This window comes from Acomys minous (genome assembly GCF_964271855.1).
Source record: "Acomys minous genome assembly, chromosome: 15".
Classification (NCBI taxonomy): Eukaryota; Metazoa; Chordata; class Mammalia; order Rodentia; family Muridae; genus Acomys; species Acomys minous.
The window spans coordinates 8139304-8159408 of NC_140497.1; the positions used below are offsets into that span (position 1 = coordinate 8139304).

General features: G+C 46.6%; 1 protein-coding gene across 6 annotated transcripts; it reads right to left on the reverse strand.

Annotated features, from left to right (window-relative positions):
- Nucleotides 1-1239: 1239 nt before the first annotated feature.
- COPRS (coordinator of PRMT5 and differentiation stimulator) lies at nt 1240-20072 on the reverse strand. Of its 6 annotated transcripts, none has more exons than XM_084760455.1 (4): nt 19944-20072; nt 4119-4185; nt 2058-2270; nt 1240-1646 (listed from the first exon to the last, which is right to left on the reverse strand). In XM_084760455.1, exons 1-4 carry the CDS (start codon nt 20055-20057, stop codon nt 1477-1479), a joined length of 564 nt encoding a protein of 187 aa, XP_084616581.1. In that variant the 5' UTR covers nt 20058-20072; the 3' UTR covers nt 1240-1476. The 6 variants fall into 6 exon arrangements, with proteins under 6 accessions (XP_084616581.1, XP_084616579.1, XP_084616577.1 ...); XM_084760453.1 differs by having other exon boundaries at nt 2058-2222; nt 19944-20067; XM_084760451.1 differs by having other exon boundaries at nt 2058-2266; nt 4115-4185; nt 19944-20067.
- Between the last annotated feature and the right edge of the window lie 33 nt (nt 20073-20105).

Genomic DNA, 20105 nt, shown 5'->3' on the forward strand with positions numbered 1-20105 from the left:
CGTACCAATGCACATGAAATAAAAACTGAATAAAAATTATTTTAAAATTTAAAAAAATGTACCCAGACCTAGCCAAGGAACAGGATATTCTCCACAGTTAAGTGGAAACTGGGAACTGACTTTCACACGAACTCTGGTGTCCCATATTTGGCAATGTCCCCTTGATGGGGAGGCCCGATGGCACTTGGAGGAAGGATAGCAGACTACCAAGAAGAAATTTGATACCCTAGCATCATATTCAAAGGGAAGAGGTCCCCATCAGTCAGTCATAGGGAAGGGGAATGGGAAGATGTACGGGATGGGATAGCAATTGAGATGTAATATGAATGATTTACTTTTCAATTAAAATTTTTTTTAAATGGTGATAAATATTTATAGAAACGAAACAGCTGTAAATTTTAAAATTCTAAAATATTTGCCAAGAGCAAGTATTCTTGGCTTCTCAAAAATTCTTGAAAAGGTGTATTTGTTGTGTATTAAATAAGTTTCATAAAGCACATGTAAACAAATGTGATATTTTGCCAAGAGACCTATGATTTTAGAGTAGAGGAATAACATATATCTGGAAATAGAGACAGGGGAAGGTATCTTTTCTCTCTCCAGGAAAACCTTGACAATATGGCTGCTGCCTTCCCTCCCCCAAGTGCTCCCTTGTCCACACACCTGTGGGGTCTCTGAGAAGCAATTAAAATGGTTAAGGCTCAGTTAAATGCTGTGATATTTGGTTGTATTTTAGATCTGAAATTTTTTTTCTTGGTTTAGCTTCAATCATGAGGTGGGTAAGAACCCCTCCGTCTGTCAGAGGCAAAGGTGACTTTGCCCAGACTCTCCACTCCCCCCACCCCCCCCACCCCTGCCTCCCTGCTACAATTACACACACAGAGCCAAGGAAGGAAACAGGCTATTAAAAGCTAATTAAAGATTATATCATTGCTGGTTTAAAATGCCATTTAGTTTCCAGGCTCCCTTCCTTGAAAACTAAGTAAATGTTTAGCCTTTCCTTCAAGTAGGGTGGTAGATAGAAATAAGCCTCAGAGTCACCAGCAACTCCTGAGTTCCAATCCCCACTAAGATGTGCCAGATGCACAGGAGCAAAGCCAAGGTGCTTTTTCTCTCTGAGTAGTTTAAGTCTCTAAGTAGTTCCATCCTTAAAGTGTAATAGAAGGACCTCAGGTGAAGGAGCAAGGCCTTGGTCAGAAGCAGGTCATCATGAGGAGGTGTGGACAAAGCACACAGGGCTGTTCTTCACCTACCTTTATTATAAAGAGCACAACTCTGACACAGACAAAAAGGCCAACACACCCCAAAGGAGTCCGTTAACAACAACAACAACATGTGAGGGCAGCGGGACCTGGTTAACACCTGTCTGGCGCCCCTGAGGAGCCAGGTCTTGGAAAGGATATCACGCTTAAAACACAGGCAACAACTCTTGGTCTGGAGGACACAAAAACTCCCCCACGGCAGAAAACAACACTTTTAGTCCTCGGCATCATCAAACTGTCCTGTCTCAAAGACCATCTTTGAATAATGTGGTATCAGCGGAGGTGGATGGTGCCAACTGGGGTCATACATCATGTCTCCTTGTGGGGCACAGCACACCCAAGGCTTAATCTCTTGAGAAATGCTCCCCTGGATGTCATCGGCATCTGCAGACAATTTCAGAAGACAGATGAAAAGAAACAGGAAAAGTGAAACTGGATTGCACAAGGACAAAAAGTCTAGAGGTAAGAAACCTGCAAGTATTTTAATAGACACAACCCCCCCCCTTTCCTGAGGAAATGCAGATGGGTCATTCTGAACTGCACAATGGTTCTTCTCAAAGTTCTCTGAAGTGGACACCTGTGGACAACAGAACACTTCTGTCTGCAGGTGCTCAGCACAGAGACTGTAAGAGTTTTCTTGTTAAAACAAATCAACATGCAGTGGAGTCAGTGGAATTTGTTATTAATATAGAAAAGCAGTAGCAATTCCAGCCCTGGAAGGAAGACGAGGCTAGGCGTGTGCATGTGGCCTGCCTGGAGGGCTCGGCACCCTGCACACACTCACCCCCTACCTACCGTAAGGATTCCCTTGGTCCGCTTTCAGCTCCAAGTCCCAGTCCTCTTTAAAAAGCTCGGCAGCCGGCTGCACGGCTGTGCAGGGTGGGCCTTCTGACAGCTCCCAAGCATACAGGTCGCCATCAGCGTCCTCCTCAGCAAAGCCTTCCTCTTCAGAACTTGGGCCTTCCACACGGGTAGGAATATCATTAGGGATGCTCTGAGCTCCACTGGCTATCAACAAAAGGAAGTTTTAAAAACTGATAAAAACTGGAGGAGGTCTGGTCATACGGTTAGAAAATTTCTGGTAGCCCTTTTCTAAGAGGGCAGTAAAATCTACATAGCTCTTTAGTTATTGAGCACTTCCTTGACTATTAAGTTTATATTTTGAAAATGGGGTTGGTCGTTTTTTTTCCAATAAGATGTTTGTCTGAAACAAGGCCACTGAGAACAGAGGGCTGTGCGCAGGCTACATTCTCAGGTGGTTCACAATGAACCCAAAGGCCTCTGGCAAACTGTACTCCTACTATTCAAGCCTGTGTTGCACTTTTTAGAGCTTGTCAGATGTGAGTGCAAGTACAAAGGGAAACAGAGCAGGGCCCAGCCAGCCCCTCACGTTCTTCCTCCTCAATTCAGGGAAGCATCACAGTAATGGAGCAAAAGCCACAGACGGACAACAGACCTCCAAAACACAGAGAGCTGTGGGGATACCAGATCTGAGGTAAGTATCGGGCCTGAAAACAGAGGTGGTGTTAAGACTGTCCTAACAGCTACGAACAATACAGTTGAGAGCACGGGCTCTGCAGACACACAGTTCAGATCTACTCTGCCAAATATGAAATGTGCCACGGAGCTGACATTTATATAACTGATTCCTCAGTAACTTAAACACAGAGTAACCACACGCCCCAGCAACTCAACTTACAACTGTATACCAAAAGAACTAAAATCATTTCAGACAAAAAAAAAAAAAAAAGAATGTTCACTATAGCTCCATCCTAGTCACCAGAGGCCATCAGTGGACCAATGCTCAACAGAGTGCAGTGTGCCCGCTGGTGGGATTGTTCAGCTGCATGAGTGAGGGGTGCTCACACAGGCTGCTGCACGAATGAACCCTGGAAATGTGCTGAATTCAAAGAAGCCAGACAGAAGAGACCATGTATTGCATAATTTCATTTACTGCGAGTTCACATTTTCTTATAAATCATTAGGGGGTAGGGAAAAGCTGGCTGGTAGTTAGGGGCTCAAGAACTAGACTGGAGAGTGTTTATCCATGGGTACAGGATTTCCTTTTGGGGCCATGAAAATATTCTAGAACTAGTGGTGATAGCTGTGCAACACTGTCGCTGAGCTGAATGGTACAAACTGTGGTTTAATGTAGTTAAAGGGTAAATGGAGAACATCTATCTCTTGCCACATTTTAAAGACTTTACTATGTGCCTTAAGTTTCTCATCAGTAAAATAGTTATCAGGTTGTTGTGAGTTTACTTAGGTAAAGGAAAAAAAAAAAAAAAGGAAACACATGGATCCCTGTCTGAAACACAGTGAGTCCTTAGCACCTGCCAGCGGCTGTGACTACACCCATTTTGTGCTGGATCTTAGACCAGCGCTGTCCATGAGAACATCCCTGCAGGATGGAGCAGTCCATGACGTGTTCACGGAGCTTGGCAAAAAGGAAACAGAATTTCTTATTTAACTAGAGTTACATAGTGGCTAGTGTATTGGGCAGGATCATTATATGTCTTGTCACAAAACCCTAGGAGGTATTATAACCCCCTTTTAAAGACAAAGAAAGGCTAAGTAAGTGACATCTAAGCATGGAAAATGGAACCTGGATCTGGAACAATTTTTCCTAGTTACACTTTCTATGCTCTGCCTCAAACTGTCCCTGTCCCTCCCAGGGAATGGGGAGGTCTGGTCCACGGGAAGTCCAGTACCTCCTCCAAGCTTCCAAGTGAAGAGTCCTGCTCAAACAATGGCCAAAGAGGGCTGGCTACCAAGAAAAGCCAGCCAGCCAACGGGCCTGTGCTGTGCTCGCTCCATCTCCTCCAAGAGCCACCCCAGTCTATGCCGCCTACTTGCCTAGTCGATCCATGGCCATCACAGTCTCTGTCTCCTGACCAGAGAGGTCAGCTGTGGCAAAGCCAGCCTGCGGAAGAAGAAATAATTACTAGGGACTGGGGGATGCACAACACATCACTGCCTTGAAGCACCGAGCCCACCCTCCCAACAGGCCCTTCACACTGCCGAGTTTACACATGCTTCTGAGGATTCAGCAAGGCTAGAGAGCGAGGTCTGCAGGCATCACCCGTTTGGACCACTGGGAATGCCTTCTTGCGGTGGCCAACTGCCAGCTGCCAGCTTTGCTCTCATCCCTGGGCCTTCTTCATAAGTCTGGGTACTGGGACTTCTCCAAGCTCAGACGCCCTGGAGTCAGAAGGGACAGCCCCTGGACTCAGGGCTTGTAGTTCAGGTCTGTGTGCAAACCCTTTCCCTTAAATTATCCACTGTAAGTGCGCTAACATCATCTCTTTTTCTTGGCTGAGACTGATGGCTATCTGCCGCACCTGCCACTTCCCTGGACATCTCTGCCTCGTCGGTTACTCAATTCTGCGTCTAACAGCTCCTTGTACCAGTGTCTCCACAGTGTGCATGGGGACCAGTTTCAGTTCCTAAACATTGAAAGGAATACTTAAATCCCCACTTCCCGCCAGATAATTTTATGCCCCATGACTTCAAAGTTTCCCGAACTTCAGCACCCAGAAGGCAGGATCACTGTGAGTTCAAAGCCAGCCTGGTCTACAAAACAAGTCCCAGGACAGCCAAAGCTACACAGAGAAACCCTGTCTTTAAACAAACAAACAAACAAGTTGCCCGAACTTTATTCCCCATAAACTGTCTCTCCAGGGACACCAGTAATGTCCAGAGCTTGGATGATTGGGTGGACTTCAGTCTTAGCCTTGTTATTCACTCAGGGTGTGACCTCTGGAAACTAGAGTGATTGTTCTGACCTTGCAGGGTTACTATGATTGGGAAACATTTATGAAAACATTTAATATGGGTTGGAGATGTGGCTCAGTTGGTAGAGTGCTTGCCTAGTGTGCACAAAGCCCCAGACTGATTTCCCAGCACTACATAAAGCCAGGCAAGGTGGGCCATACCTGCGATGCCAGCATTTAGGAGGTGGAGGCAGGAGGATGAGAAGCTCAGGGTTATCTTGGCCACAGAATGAGCTCAGCTCCTGGGCTACGTGAGACCCCATCTCAAAAAAAAAACCCAACAACAAAAAACAAAAAACAATAAAAATTAAGGCAACAACAATAACAAAACCACCTGTTAGATTACAGGAAAGTAGCACTTCTTTGACTCAATTCATCTTTTTACTTATGTATTTTTTTACGTGTGTGAATGTGCCAGGAGGTGGTGCTGGATCCCCAGGAGAGGGAGTGGCTGCCGATGGTGTGGCTGTCGGCCACCTGCTGTGCTGCTGGGAACTGAACCAAACTCTGTAAGACCACCATCCTGAGGTCTCTCCAGCCTTAAAGGGACTCTTCACCCTGCACTTAAGCTGTACTTAGCACTCACCCTAATTAGCATTTGTTATCTAGTCCAGCCTGCCCTTAAAGGACTCGATTTCAAGTCCTCTGGTCAGCAATAACCACAGTCCACTGCTGCCCCTCAAGGAGCTGGACCTCTTACTTAAACCTCATCCCCATCTCCCTAAGCCTACTCAGTCTTAGAAAGAATCTACGCAAAACCTTCGTGGGCCCTCCACTGCCCTCACAGACGGCAATGCCATGCATATTGCCGCTCACTTTGGTCAACTTGCAGAGCACAGTCCTCTTTTTGTAAAAGGCCTGCTCCAGGGCCCCAGCTCCAAGGCCACCTGCCCTGCCTTTTCGCACCTCCAGGCCTTGGCCACTTAACCCACTCACCTACGGACAACCTTTCCTGCTCCACCCTGACCAAATTAGTCTTGTCCTACTTTGCAAAAGTAATTTTCTTTGTAAATCTATTGCTACTGTCCTTCAAGTACCATCTTTGACGCTCAAGTATGCATTCCATTTATACACCCAATTAGCATATGCGTTGGGCCAGGCACAAGGCGTGGCTTCTGGTAAATAGGATACCAACAGTCAAGCTCACTGTAGAGGTGCACGTTGAGTAAGGGCAGGTCAGGGAATAGGCTGTGTGGCATGCACTTGAAAACAAGTTTCTGGAAACCTGTGTCAATGGGGGAAAGCACAGGAGACATCTGGCCTCTAAGGTCAGATGCACATCCCCACCAAAGGCCAGAGGTTCTCAAGGTTAAAAAAAAAAAGAAGGAGGAGGAGGAGGAGGAGGAGGAAGAAGAAGAAGAAAAGAAGAAGAAGAAAAGAAGAAGAAGAAGAAGAAGGAGGAAGAAGAAGAAGAAGAAGAAGAAGAAGAAGAAGAAGAAGAAGAAGAAGAAGAAGAAGAAGAAGAAGAAGAAGAAAAAGCAGTTTCCTTGCTGCTCAAATCTGATTCCTAACCCCGCCCCAGGGCCACCAGCTCCACCCTCCTTCCATTCACCACCGCAGAGGCTCTCGAACAGCCCTGGTTTTCTTCTCCCTCCAGCGCCAGCTACAACCTAGGGCTCGGGTCCGCGCGCGTCCCCGCGCCCACCGTTACCGGCCAGGCTGTACGCGTGCTCGCGCGGCCCCGGCGTTTCCCGGGTGAGCCGCCTCTCCGCAGCGCGTGAGCCCCGCAGCTTCCAGCCCGGGTGGTCGCGGGCGCCCGCGTCCCCCACCCCGTGGCGCTCACCTCTGCGCTGGGGGCCTCCCCGGTACATGGCTCGCCCGGCCCCTGACCGGTGGCTGCCAGAGGGTCCATGCCCGCCCCGCCGCCCACAGCTAAGGCGCCCCGGACGCTGCGGCACGTGACGGCCGACAGGCCGCGGAGGGGCCAATCGGCGAGGAGCTGCGACCGAGGGGGCGGGGCGGCGCAGGGGCAGCGGCGCCGGACGACACTCCCACCTGCCTTGGGTTGGGACCCCCCTGGCTCCCAAGCCCTGATTTAGAGCCGAGCCGAACTGGACACTTTGTCCTCCCACCCACACTGGGCTTTCCCATTGCAGTATGAAATGCCCAGAGAGCATTATAAAGCCCAGCCGTCAACACAGTCAAAGCCACTGCTGCGCCATCACTTTTCACTCTACTCCATCACAGGGTTTTCCAGATTGCAGGCCACAGCATCCAATAACCAGTAAAATACCGCAGCAGCTTTGAGACTTGCCGCTTTGATTTAATGATCGTCTTTAAAGCCAATCTATTAGGAACCAGGATAAGCCATCAAAACAACGTGATGTGACTCCCGGGTTCGATAACAGGTGGGCAGTAGAGGCTGACCATATCTCGGTCTTTCAGTGGGCAAAGTCTTACAGTCTACAATCTGGTTATTTCCCCGTTCGCCTTAGTGTACTGGCTGGTTTTGTGTCAACTTGACACAAGCTAGCGTCATCAGAGAGGAGGGAGCCTGGAGGAAATGCCTCCATGCGATCCAGCGGCAGGGCATTTCCTCAGTTAGTGATCAATGGGGAAGGGGCCCAGCCTGCTGTGGGTGGTGACATCCCTGGGCTGGTGTCCTGGCTTCTGTAAGAAAGCAGTCAGCAAGCCATGGGGGAGCAAGCCAGTAAGCAGTGCCCCTCTGCATCAGCCTCTGCCTCCAGGTTCCTGCCCTTGTGAGTTTCTGTCCTGACTTCCTTTGACGATGAGCTGAGATAAGGAAATGTAAACCAAATAAACCCCTTCCTACTCCACTTGCTTTCTGGTCTTGGTGCTTCGTTGCAGCAATAGAAACCCTGATGAAGATACTCAGAAACATAAATCAGCAGCTAGCTGCAGATGGAGTGTGTGTGTGTGTGTGTGTGTGTGCGTGTGTGTGTGTGTGTAGCACAGCTATAAAGGCAGTCTTTACTGACTTCCCTCCCCCAGCACTGCCTAAACTCTAACAACAAACTAGATCAAAGCATGAATACCAGGAAGGATGGGTTCCTTGCTCCTCAAGTCACCTGTAATCCCGGCATTCTGGGAGGCAGAGGCAGGTAGATCTCTGTGAGTTTGAGGCCAGTCTGGTCTACAGAGTGAGTCCAGGACTGTAAAAGGAACATTTATTCACCTATTTCAACTGTTGTCTGGAAGGCTTACTGCCTCACAGACCTAGTCCTGGAAGCTTCTAGCCACTGTACAACTCACCTAGGCCTAGAATGTTTTCAGCCTCTGAGACTTACTACAGAATAAGCTCACCCTGTCTTGTTCTTACTGAGCTCTGGGCTGGCTGGTTCAGCTCAACTGTTCTATCTCAAACTCTTCTCCCAGCTGATTTATTTAATCTGGCTTCTCTCTTGGCCTCTAAATTGCTCTGCTTGGCCTCAAACTAACTCCAGCAATCTTTTCTTAATCTGCCTCTTTCTCGTTCTCTGGTCCTGTCTTTCCCTGTGTGGAGCTTGTCCTCTCGTTCACCGTCTCTCAGTAAGACCGTCCCCTCTCTCTCTGCTTTGCCCCTTAAGTGGTTTCTCTCTCCTTTCTTCTCGTGAGTTTTGTGTTTACTTTATTTCTGTATGTGTGCATGTGTGCATCTATGTCAGTGTACATGTATGTATTTGTATTTACTTATATATATTTATGTAGTGTGAATGTGTAATTTATGTCAGTGTACATGTGTATATTTAAAATCCTTTACCCTCTAGACCTGACTAAACCCTAACCCATAACCCTTACAATAACATAAACCTAATACTACCTACTCTAAGACTAATAATACTCTAAATAATTGAATACTAACCCCAACCCTTACATTAACTCACTGAAATGCCACGCTTAATTTATAGAACAATCCAGATTCCAGAGCTGGACTAGGCACCCTTATTTTACCTGGCTTCATCAAACAAGCAGCTAACATGTAAGGGAGGGGCATAGGAGCCCATGGACAAAATATACATTTGTATAAATGGATCTATACCACATGGCTCTGGGCTGCCCTGGGAGCTCCTCTGCAGCTCACTAGCAAACTCCCTTTTTTGTTGTTGTTGGTTTTTGTTTTGTTGACAGTTGTTACATCCACTCAAGACATTCCTCCACAAAATGCCCACTGAATTTAGATCCTCAGCTTAGTACTCACTCCTAAGTGTCATTGGCATCAAGGGCCCCTCCCCATACCCCATAAAAAGACCCTGGAGACTCAGAAGCTTAGTTTCCAACTTTGTAAATTAGGCATCAGACCACAATGGTGGGCACACCAATTGAGCACAGAGATCTGTTTTTTATAACAGTAACACGGTCCCTTCTTTTTCCTCACTGACTGAATAATGAGGGAGGTATGAGCTTACATATCATCTGGGTCTTACCTTTTCCTCTATCACTCAAGTTATCCACTCTCAACAACCACTGTGCATGAGTTTATATCTGCATGCTACATACTGCTTAGTTTAAAGGATGTGGGCATATGGCATTGTCCCATCTGCAGGCAAGCTTGGCTGGTGACAATATTTTACTCTAAATCTTCAGTCTTGATGGGGAGGAGGGTAAGTGGGCTAGCCTACTTTGAGTTAGCATAGCCAGTTTAGCAAGTAGCCAGTAGGTGGCCAGTGTTTCCTGTTCATTGTAGGCTGTTCCTAAACGAACTCAAGGTATTTTGACTTAAAAATGAAACATTCTATTTAATTTCTTGTCGTATTTTTACCCTGACACATTACATTCTAGCTACTTGACAATTTATGACAAAAACTGACTATGCTTTGCTCTTCCATATTGGATCATTTAAACGGCAAATAAATAATTCAACAGCAGGCAACAAGCTTTACTAAGCAGCAACTCTCAGACCACAGAAAGCACATTTCAAAGGGAGGGTGAGTGCACTGGTTAATTTTCTACTCTCGCCTGTTCATGTAATGATTGTCTGTCAAAAGTGAGGGGCTATTGTTCCCTGAGAGATTAAGCCTCTCTTCTAATGTGCTGTGCATTGTTCTCAAGGCTAGCTCTCTGAATGTCACAATAGTTGGTTACCTGCCGCTTCGGCAGCTGGTCCATTGGGTGGAATGCCACTTTTAGTGCTGCCGTGTTTATGTCTGATCTGCAATGTCTAATTGCAGACATTCCTCCCATATGCCTTTCCAATAAAGTGGAGGTGCTGATTGTGGTACAGTCCGAGTGTCTCCGTCCTCAGGGTTTGTGAGAGCCGAGGACGGGGCAACGGCCTGGCGTGCTCATTCTTTCCTGGAGAGGGACTCCATACGTTCCCTTCTCTAAGCAGCCGTACTAGCTCTTCCTGCCTTTAAAGCAGCGATTCTCAACTCTCCTAACGCTTCCACCCATTGACACAGTTCCTCATGTTGTGGTGACCCCGCCCCCCGCCATAAGATTATTTCATTCCTGCTTCATAACTGTAATTTTTCTATGCTATGTGTTATGAATCATACTGTAAATATCTGATATGAAGGAGATCTGATATGGGATTCCCCCCCAAAGGGCTCACAATCCACAGGTTGAGAACCTGTGCTTTAAAGCAGCAGAGTATTGGATCATTACACCCAGTTAATTCCCTTGAAGTGGCCTTAAACTACAGTCAGTGATTATAAAGCAGTGTCTGCATGCCACTGGTAGCCAAGGGGAGGTGATGTGAAGCTGTTTGGTTTGCTGCGTTTTCACACTGGAGCTTGGGTAAGAGCAAAGTTCCCTTCATCCACATCTCTTCTGTCTGTTCCCTTGAGCCATGCCTTCTCAAAATGTTTATTACAGGGCATTTTATAGAAACCACATTGGCATGCTTTCTAAAGACACAAACTCAACGCACTCCCCACCCCTTTCCTCAGGAATTTTAGTTCTGGCTGAGAACAGTGGTTGGCATCTGTGTTGTGAAACTGATGGAGAGGTCATCTGATAGACAGGGAATGAGGAGGAGAAAACGGGCCCAATGTGGCTTTGCAGCACAGTGAAGAAAAGGCCAGATGGAAAGATTCAGGTGCTCGGCCTTGAAGGAAGAAGGGCCACGGATGCCTCTGAACATTGAACACACTCGTGTTAGGCTCCTCCGTGACACAGCACAGATGGACTAACATCACTCCAGGAACCACAGTCTTCCCGCCCCAGAACTGCAGGTAACAGACATGCCGCTGTTAGCCATGAACTTCGCTAGGGCTCTTACACAGCCACAGGAAGCCGACAACATACACTCAATGGACTCCTTTTCCTCCCCGAGTTGCTATCATTATTACATGACCATACTGATTTGAACATGAGACAATAGGTTCAACTATGAAGAGACACCTAGCATTTGCTGATCTCCAGACAGCCAACTGTGAGCACGTTTCTGAGTAATGTCCAACACAGTAGCATTCAACTTAAAAAGTTGTTAACTATAAAATATATGTTATTGTTTTTCTCCAAGAATATAGACAAAGTGTAAGTATTGTAATCCCCAGAGACATACTCGAACCTGCTACCTCTGAGCTTCAGGGAGGAAGCAGAAGTGGTACCACAGTCGAGTGAGGAGGGCAGAGCCGGTTGTCCCTCTGCCAGGGTACATTGTTGGTTTGTTCACATGGGGGTCTGCCATCTAGGAATGTATCATACAGTCCTCTCTGTGCTGCAGCTTCTAAGAGATCTAATGGTTTCTGGAAGCACAATTCCTAGAGACTAGTGCTGTGGGAAAGTGCTCTGAGCAGTTTGAGAAGAGCGGCCACCCTTAAACCGGCCATCTGTAGCTGACGCTGGCAATCATAGGGCTATGACACGCTCTGCGGCTCACTCTGATGGAAAGGTGCTCTGGCATCGATTTTGGTTGAACCCACACCTCAATCCAAATGTCAGCCCAATGCTGCTCCTTTTGTGGGACAGTGCTAAGAATTTCCGTTTTCCTAGCTGGTTAAGGAAAGAGCACACCTATATATTTTTTTCTACCTACATAAAGCTTCCGTGTTAAGTGTGCTAAGATGTGTTTATGGTGAATAAAACAAAAACTTTTAAAACATTACTGAACTACTTACGCATTTTCGTAGAGGGCTCTCTGACTCCTCCTTCTGACCCTCGACCATTCTGTGGTAAATAGAAGGAAAGTCCCCTCACAGCCCATGAAGAGGGAGGAACTTCCTCAAAGGCACCAGACTTCGTTCTTAACTAGGGCCACTTTCCACAGGACTTGTTCAGCAGGACCTAACAGACAGCTTTGGCCAAAGTCTAAGGCACTTAAGGGAAGAACTCTCACCCCTATCTCATTTCCTCCTTCCGGAAGCAGGAGCTGAGCAGCACATAGAAGGCCACTATCTGGGATAGGTGGAAGGTAACCTCAGGGGTGCATTCTGCTGACACAGGAGGAGGGTGGATGCTGTCCTGACCCTCACCGTAGCTCCAGGGCAGCTGCCTTCCTTATATGGAGCCTGTGTGGAGGGTACAGAGATCTCCCTTCTGGCCCTAGATTAAATCTCTGGTGACATATTCTGCACATTGCCCAGGTGAGGGCCCTAAAAGTGAACCAAAGTTCACACTAGGCACACAAGGAACCGTAAGCAAATTCACCCACCTTTACTCAGTGGCAACAGGGAACTGTCGCAGGCTCTCAACAGTGTCCTTGGCATGTGCCCTCTCCCTCCAATCACTGTGCTAGGTCTCTGCTATGCCTAAAAAGGCCAAGTTCAGTGTGTGGCCTAGATCCCTTTGTATTCCATTTGACAGAATAAGGAGCCGCCCATTGTTCACACATCCACTAGTACTATGGTCAAGACATAGTACTCACTGGCCTAAGCATGAGTAATTTCACTGAGCTGTGTTCACCTCCTTTTAGGGAAGGTAGAAGGACACAGGTGACAACAAAGCCAAAGTCACCAGATAGAACATCTGGGCCAGAGTTGGAGGACTGGCAGAATGTTTTGACATCACTCTGTCATTAGAAATCTTCCATCTTTCTCAATAAAAACACTACCCAGAGCACACGACCACTTTCCCGCTTCCACAATGGAAGGCTTTTTGGAAGTTCACTGTGGGTCGGCACACGGGGACTGGTGATGTTTGGTTGCCTAAGCCAGCGAGCAGGGTGTTATGTCCAGCATCTGCTGGAAGTACACTTCTTTGCTCTGGAAACTAATGTTGTTGACCGAGGTCAAACAAATCTGTCCTACACACAATGTGCACAGAGTCTAACTGTGCTGGTCAATCTGCCTTGTCAGTTTGGTTATATTTAGAGTCACCTCTCTGGGTGCATCTAGAAGGGCTTCCCCAGAAAGGTTTAATTCAGGAGGGAAGACACACTCTGAATGTAGGCATCACCACTTCATGGCTGTGGTTCTAGCCTAAATAATAAGGGGGAAGAAGCTGAGCACGGGCAGTTCTGTCTCCACTTCCTAACCGTAGACACAATGTGACCTGCTTCACATGCCTGCCTCCATGGTTCCCCCCATCATCATGGACCATGATTCCCTCTTATACTATGATCCAAACAACCCTTCCTTCCTTGTCGGATGTCTTGTCACAGCGCTGAGGAGATTAGCTAGTGCAGTCTCCAAAGCACGGTGCTTTTGTCCTTGGTGTGTACTGGCGCTGAGAACCGGATAACTCTTAGAGGGAACCTATTCACTCCCAGCACTGGTTGCTTAATCACATGCCCCCCCTCCAAGTGTGAAGTGACCCCCTAAGTGTGAAATGAAAGACTGCAATGGAGTCCTTCCTAGCTGTGCATTAGCCTATGCTGACCCCATCAACTGTGGGCAGCCTCAGAAACCACCTTTACCTCTAACCCCTCAGATGATGGGAGGGACGAGGGTCAACTTTCCCCCAGATGAGCCATCTTCCATGCCCTGTTTTCCTTGTTTAGATTTTTAATTGTTTCTATATCTGTCTCTCCTTGTGTGAATGTGAGCATGTGCATGTGTGTGTGTGTATGTGTGTGTGTATGTGTGAGCATGTATGTGTGTAAGTGTAAATATGAGTATGTGTAAGAGTGTGTATGAGTGTGTGTGTGTATGTATGAGTGTGTGTGTGTGTGTGAGCATGTGTATATGTGTATGTATGAGTGTGTGTGTGAGCATGTGTATGTGTGTATGTATGAGTGTGTGTGTGTGTATGTGTATGTATGAGTGTGTGTATGTGAGCGTGTGTATGTGTGTATGTATGAGTGTGTGTGTGTGTGTGAGGGTGTGTATGTGTGTATGTATGAGTGTGTGTGTGTGTGTGTGTGTGTACGCATGTCTGTTTGGGGTCTGTTCACCTGAGTGCAGCTGCCCGCAGAGGACTCTGGATCCCTGGAGCTGCGTTTTTAGGTAATGGTGCACTGGCTGAGGTGGGTGCTGGGAACGGAATTTCCATTCTTTGCGACCAATGTGAATCTCTCCGGCCCCTTTTGATTGTTTGTTTCTTTATATCTTAGTTGAAAGCTCAGACATTGGAACAAAGTTTATGGGCTTAAAAAGAGACAGGTATGAGCTAGGCGCAACAGTGCACACCTGAAGTCCTAGCACACTGGAGTCTAAGGCGAGAGGGGCTACACTGAGAACAGACAGCCTAGGGAAACTTCGTCTTCGCTTTAAGAACAAAACTTAAAGGGGACAAAGAGAAAAGAAAGAACCGTTCCGTGCCACCTTCCACGGGACACACAGCTTTCCACCTTCAGAGCCTGTACAGCCTGCTTCTGAGTTTCCTCTGTGACAGGATAATAGGTAGCAATGCAGGAAGACATGGCACTTGTAATAGCAGGAGTTGCAGCAAGCTGTGATTCCTTCCTATAAATGCCCTTTCAAAGTGCCTTGGCTCTAACAGCTCAATTGCTCCTCAGTCAAAGAAGAAACATCTATACAAAGTATTTTTTTTTATATTTTCTCTAGATTAAAAAAAATATGTGCTGTTTCCTCTGTGGACCTTTGAGGCATAATAGCAGCTGAATATATTCTACCTGTGCAATTTTTTTTAGTAGGCAAGATAATATGTGGGAATATCTGTCTTCCTATTTTTTTTTTTCTTCTCTCTGCTTCCTATCATGGAGAAGCCACACTGCTGTGAGAAGTGGAATCCTTAGGGAAATGAAAGGCAACAAAAGGGGGTAATTTTGCATTCCTACAACTTCCCAGATGGAGCAAGTCAACACGAGGAAGCAAACCAATGCCCAGGGCTGAGCTGCTCGGGCTCACCCCACACATGGAGCCCAGGTCCAATCTCCTACCAAAGCTTCCTCGTTCTCTTCAGCCGTGAGGCTCGGCATTTCCACTGAGTCCCTTCCCGGTGCTAGGGTGAACCCCTGTCATCAAGGAATGCCCATCTAGAGTTCAGCTGCAGAAAATCCGATTTTCTCCTCCCATTTCTTTGTCTTTTCATACCATCACAGGTGTATTTACAGATGATCTCATGTATGTGTATCCGCTGCCCATTCTAAGGTGAATTGCAGGCCTAAGTTACGGCCTCTCTGCTCTCACGGCTCCCTCTAAGATGGATAGGGAACGAAGTACATTGTAACATCAGTGCCCTGAGCAGACCCAGTCAGACTCATTTTCTTTCCTTAACCAGGTTCCCTCAACATGAGTGAATATGGCTTGTCATAATCATGTGGGAATAAAAACCGAGAAATGGAAGACTTAGCTAAATCTTGGCAGATAAGTCTACTTCCTCTTGGCTACAGGGAACTACCACCTCAATCAGTAGCTAAGCAGATATGCAAATGGGGTTAGACGACGCACTAAGCACACCAGGCACACAGCAGCAACAGTCATTTCATGCTCCCCTTGTGGGTGTGCCAGTCAGAGACAGAGACAAACGCCCTTCTTCCTTTCAGCAATGTTGGAAATCTTCAGATAACATTACTCGACAAGGTACAGCAGCGTCAATGGCAGCAGTTCAATAGTCAATCCTGCTCCCCTTGGCAACCTGGTTTTCAACACTAACACATGTTTTTTTTATTCCACTCTTAATGGTAACTCTCATGTCATATGTCACACAGCAAATGTATCTGTATATGCATGTGTATGTATGTGTATGTGTGTATGTATGTGTGTATGTGTGTGTGTTTTACACAATGTGTGCAAAAGGTTAAGAGGGTTCCAGTAATGTTTCAAGTGAGTTCAAAAGTAGGTTGAATAGAGTCTTGATAATAAAATAATCTCCAGCAGGCAGGCACAGAGAAGAAGCTGCTGCAAGGTTGACTCCATCTGCAGAGATCAAAGGGAATGTGGCGCACGCCTTTAATCCCAGCACTCGGGAGGCAGAGGCAGGCGGATCACTGTGAGTTCGAGGCCAGCCTGGTCTACAAGGCGGGTCCAGGACAGCCAGGGCTACACAGAGAAACCCTATCTCGGAAAAACTAAAAAAAACAAAACAAAATAAAACCAAAACCAAAACCAAACAAACAAACAAACAAAACAAAGGGAAGGACTTGGGACAAATAAATGAGCAGACAGACAGATGGATGTCCAGACAGGATAATAGGAAGACAGGCAGACAGCAGTTGAATAGGGCCATATCAATATCAGGGTCCAAGAAGAGCTGACACTCCAGAGATACTTAAAAGACAGTCGTGAATTGCACAGGCCAGGACCATTGCTATCATAGTGCTGGGTGTCCACTCTTCATGAGGTCCAGCGAGGGAGTTACCCCATTTTTTCCATCTGATGTGTCCAATAAGGTCCTGCACCTAACTTTCCTGATGCAACTTTAATGTGCCCATGTGTCTCACAGTCTCAGTGCACCTTGATAAGTTTATAGAGTAGAATTCTTTTTACTCCTAAAAAGTAATTTGTCAGTCTCTGATGCCTGGGTGGTCCTGGACAGATGCTGTTGTTACCTGTGTCCTCAGGTGTACAGTCTCCTTCCTCACATGGAGTCAGAGGCTCTTTGTGAAATGAAATCTCTCAGGTTTTTGTTTTTGTTTATATATATATTATAGAGAAACTTGGAGCAGGGCACAGCCTGATATAGGTCAATAGCATCTAAACTGAACTAAGTTCTCCAAATTGGCTTGCCTTAAATTTTTTCTATATGTATAAAACATGCACCTGGTTTTTTTTGGGGGGGGGGGAGGGTTGGCGTAAAGTTGCTTTAGTTTGTCAGAGTGAACGGGTTCTAGAGTAGCACACTCTAACGGAGATGTCACACACTGCCAGGTATCAGTCCTGTGCACTGGACCTCACTAATTATACCGTCGCTGCTGGAGTGTGTTACTTATATGAGCTGGGGTTTACATTTGGGGTAAAAATAAAGAGATGAAACTGTTAGACTTCTTACTGCTCTTTGCTTCACCTGTGCCCAGGAGGTGGCTTGAAATACTCACAGAGGGGTCTGGGGACTAGATGTGGAAGGCTGGGCACCAGGAATGCTGTCTTCCTCTTGGTGTCATTTTTCATACATACTGAACTTAGACCTTATATGCACCAAATAAAGTTCTGGCCTCATTAAAAAAAAAAGCATTAACCATATCCACAAAGCCCCACCTAGGGTACCAAGTAGTGCTGGAGGACAGGAGCAGGCACTAGGAGTCTAGGGCCTACAGCCACGGGGACAGAACCTGTCTGGTATATGAAGGAAAGAAGGCTGTAGTTGAAGTCCACACTCTAGTTCTGAGAAGCCTGCTGTTCTTCCTGTTCTCACATGTAGTTCACTGAGCCAGGAGCTTTATCTGCCCCAAGGTCTGGGCTCCATCAGTTTGTCAAAGGCTCCATTGGTCCCTTCCAGTTCAAAGTATCCTCTGCTCCTTATCTTATTGCTTGTATCTCAAAGTGACAAGTACCAAGATAGGCACATCACCATGGAAATAATCGTAAGTACAAGTGCACACTGATACCATGTTCGATGTGACCTTGAAATCCAGACTTGTTCCTGGCCTGTCAGGAGCAGGGATGTTGTTTTGGATGGGGTTTCAAGTTGGTATCATTAGCTATGAGTCTCTCAAAAACCTCAGCGTGGGGCACACGGACTGTGAGCCTCCCGGGCTCCTGTGAAGGTGTCATGGTCGTGTTAGAGGTTTCCTTCTTGCCTTAGCATTAATGCTATGTGGACAGAAGCAGCCTTTACATGTTGAGTAAAGACTCCATTAAATACGGTATTCTCCAAAGTCCAGACAAGAGACTCAAAAAAAGCTATTCTTTGAGCCCAGGGGATACAACCCCCAAGGGCAAGGATGTACACCTATTGGTGTACTAGACAAAAGGCTAAGAAAGGTAGGTGTGAACTCACCTCAGGACACACAGACTACCACCACTACCACCACACCAAGCTGGGGAGGCATGAACATCAAGGTACACCAGTACACGGTGGTTCTCTGGACTCTAAGGGCCTTGTGGTTTCTTAGGCCATTCCTGCTAGGGTGAGTACATTACACCTGCTACCGTGGGCTTCTATTGTTTTGCGGTTTCTCATATTTGTGAATTTCCAGTGTTACTTCATGGGCTTTTTTTTTATGAGTTCCTGCAATTACTTGACTCTTCTTAATACACTTGGTAAAATTCTTTTAAAAGGAACAACTTGGAGCCGGGCATGGTGGCGCACGCCTTTAATCCCAGCACTCAGGAGGCAGAGGTAGGCAGATTGCTGTAAGTTCGAGGCCAGCCTGGTCTGCAAAGTGAATCCAGGACAGTCAAGGATACAGAGAGAAACCCTGTTTTGAAAAACCAAAAAAAAAAAAAAAAAAAAGGGGCGGTGGAGGAACGATGTGGATGCAATTTCAGGTGTATACGCAGATACAACATTGTATACATAATAAATAAATCTTTAAAATAATTATGTTAAATTAATCCTTAAAAATAACTTTTAAATTTCCTTTTTATCATTCTCTCTGTCCCTGTGTCTCTCTCTGTCTCTGTCTCTCTGTCTCTCTCTGTGTGTGTGTGTGTGTGTGTGTGTTGTGAACATGGGCCACGAAGGACAACTGTGGAGTCAGTGCTCTCCTTCCAGCAGGGTTGACCTCAGGTCACCAGGCTTGCAAAGGAAGCACCGTTACCAGCTGAGACATCTCACTGGCTCTAAACTCAATTTAAAACAGACCTTGTTAGAAAAATTTGCCTCCTCACAGCCTTATATATGCCCTGAGTGTTTGTGGTAGGCTGGGTATAACCTACACTAGGAGTATTAAGCGCATAAGCCCTACTGGAAGTTGAGCAGCTATATTTTATTGCCTCTGTTCTGGTAGTAGCTTGGCTTGGTAACACCAATAGAAACTTCATACAATCCGAATTATGGCTATCCTTTGCTTGCAAGCACACCTCCACAAGTTCAACAAACAAAAACACAGAGCCACTGGGCATGGTTTAGAAGCCAGAGCCACATGTCTAAATTAGATGCATGGATGGACAGAAAAATGCTGACTTCCACCCATAATAGATCTATTATTTTTAAAGGGTACAATGAAAAAACATTATTAGAATAAGCACATCAGAAATTATTCACGTATTTCCAAATATGAATACCCATGTCATTTAAAAATGTAAAAGACTAAAACTGATCATGTATGTTTGCTTACCTCACACCTGGCACTTTAAAATATTTTGGATTTGTTTACTCAGGTAAGAACCGGTCTGCTTTGCTATCAGAGGGCGCCCAGGTAGGTGATACCTTTGCTAGCAACACTCCTGGGCAGCAAGTGCTGACTGAGAGACTCTAGCTAGCAGCCCCTCTAACCTGCAGTGGCCCATTTTCCCCCTTTCTTCCCGCATGCTACCTATTTGGAAAACATTCCACCTGTTGACACTGCTTTTCTAAGGCTTTCCCAGATCCCTAGGAACCGAAACATATTCTAAGCGGCAGGTCAGCAAGACTTTCTTTGAGCCCTAGGGCTACGTGCAAGAAGACACTGCCATGTAGGAGATTGGGGCAGGCCAAACCAGGCTCTAGTATTCACAGCTGCCCAGCTGGGCAGGCTGGAAAATGGGACAGAAAGGTGATGGATGTTGAGTGTGTACCAGTGGGTGTCCTTGCAAGTACTAGCCTGGCGCCAGGGCGGTCTGTAGGTCCGGAGCGGACGTCCAGAGACTGTGGCTAACCAACCGGTTTCCGCCAGACGACCTGGGCAGCGCCAACAAGGCGGGTCAAAACGTACCATAACGGGCCCACAGGCGCCTAGGATGGGTGGGTGGGGCTTGCACTCACT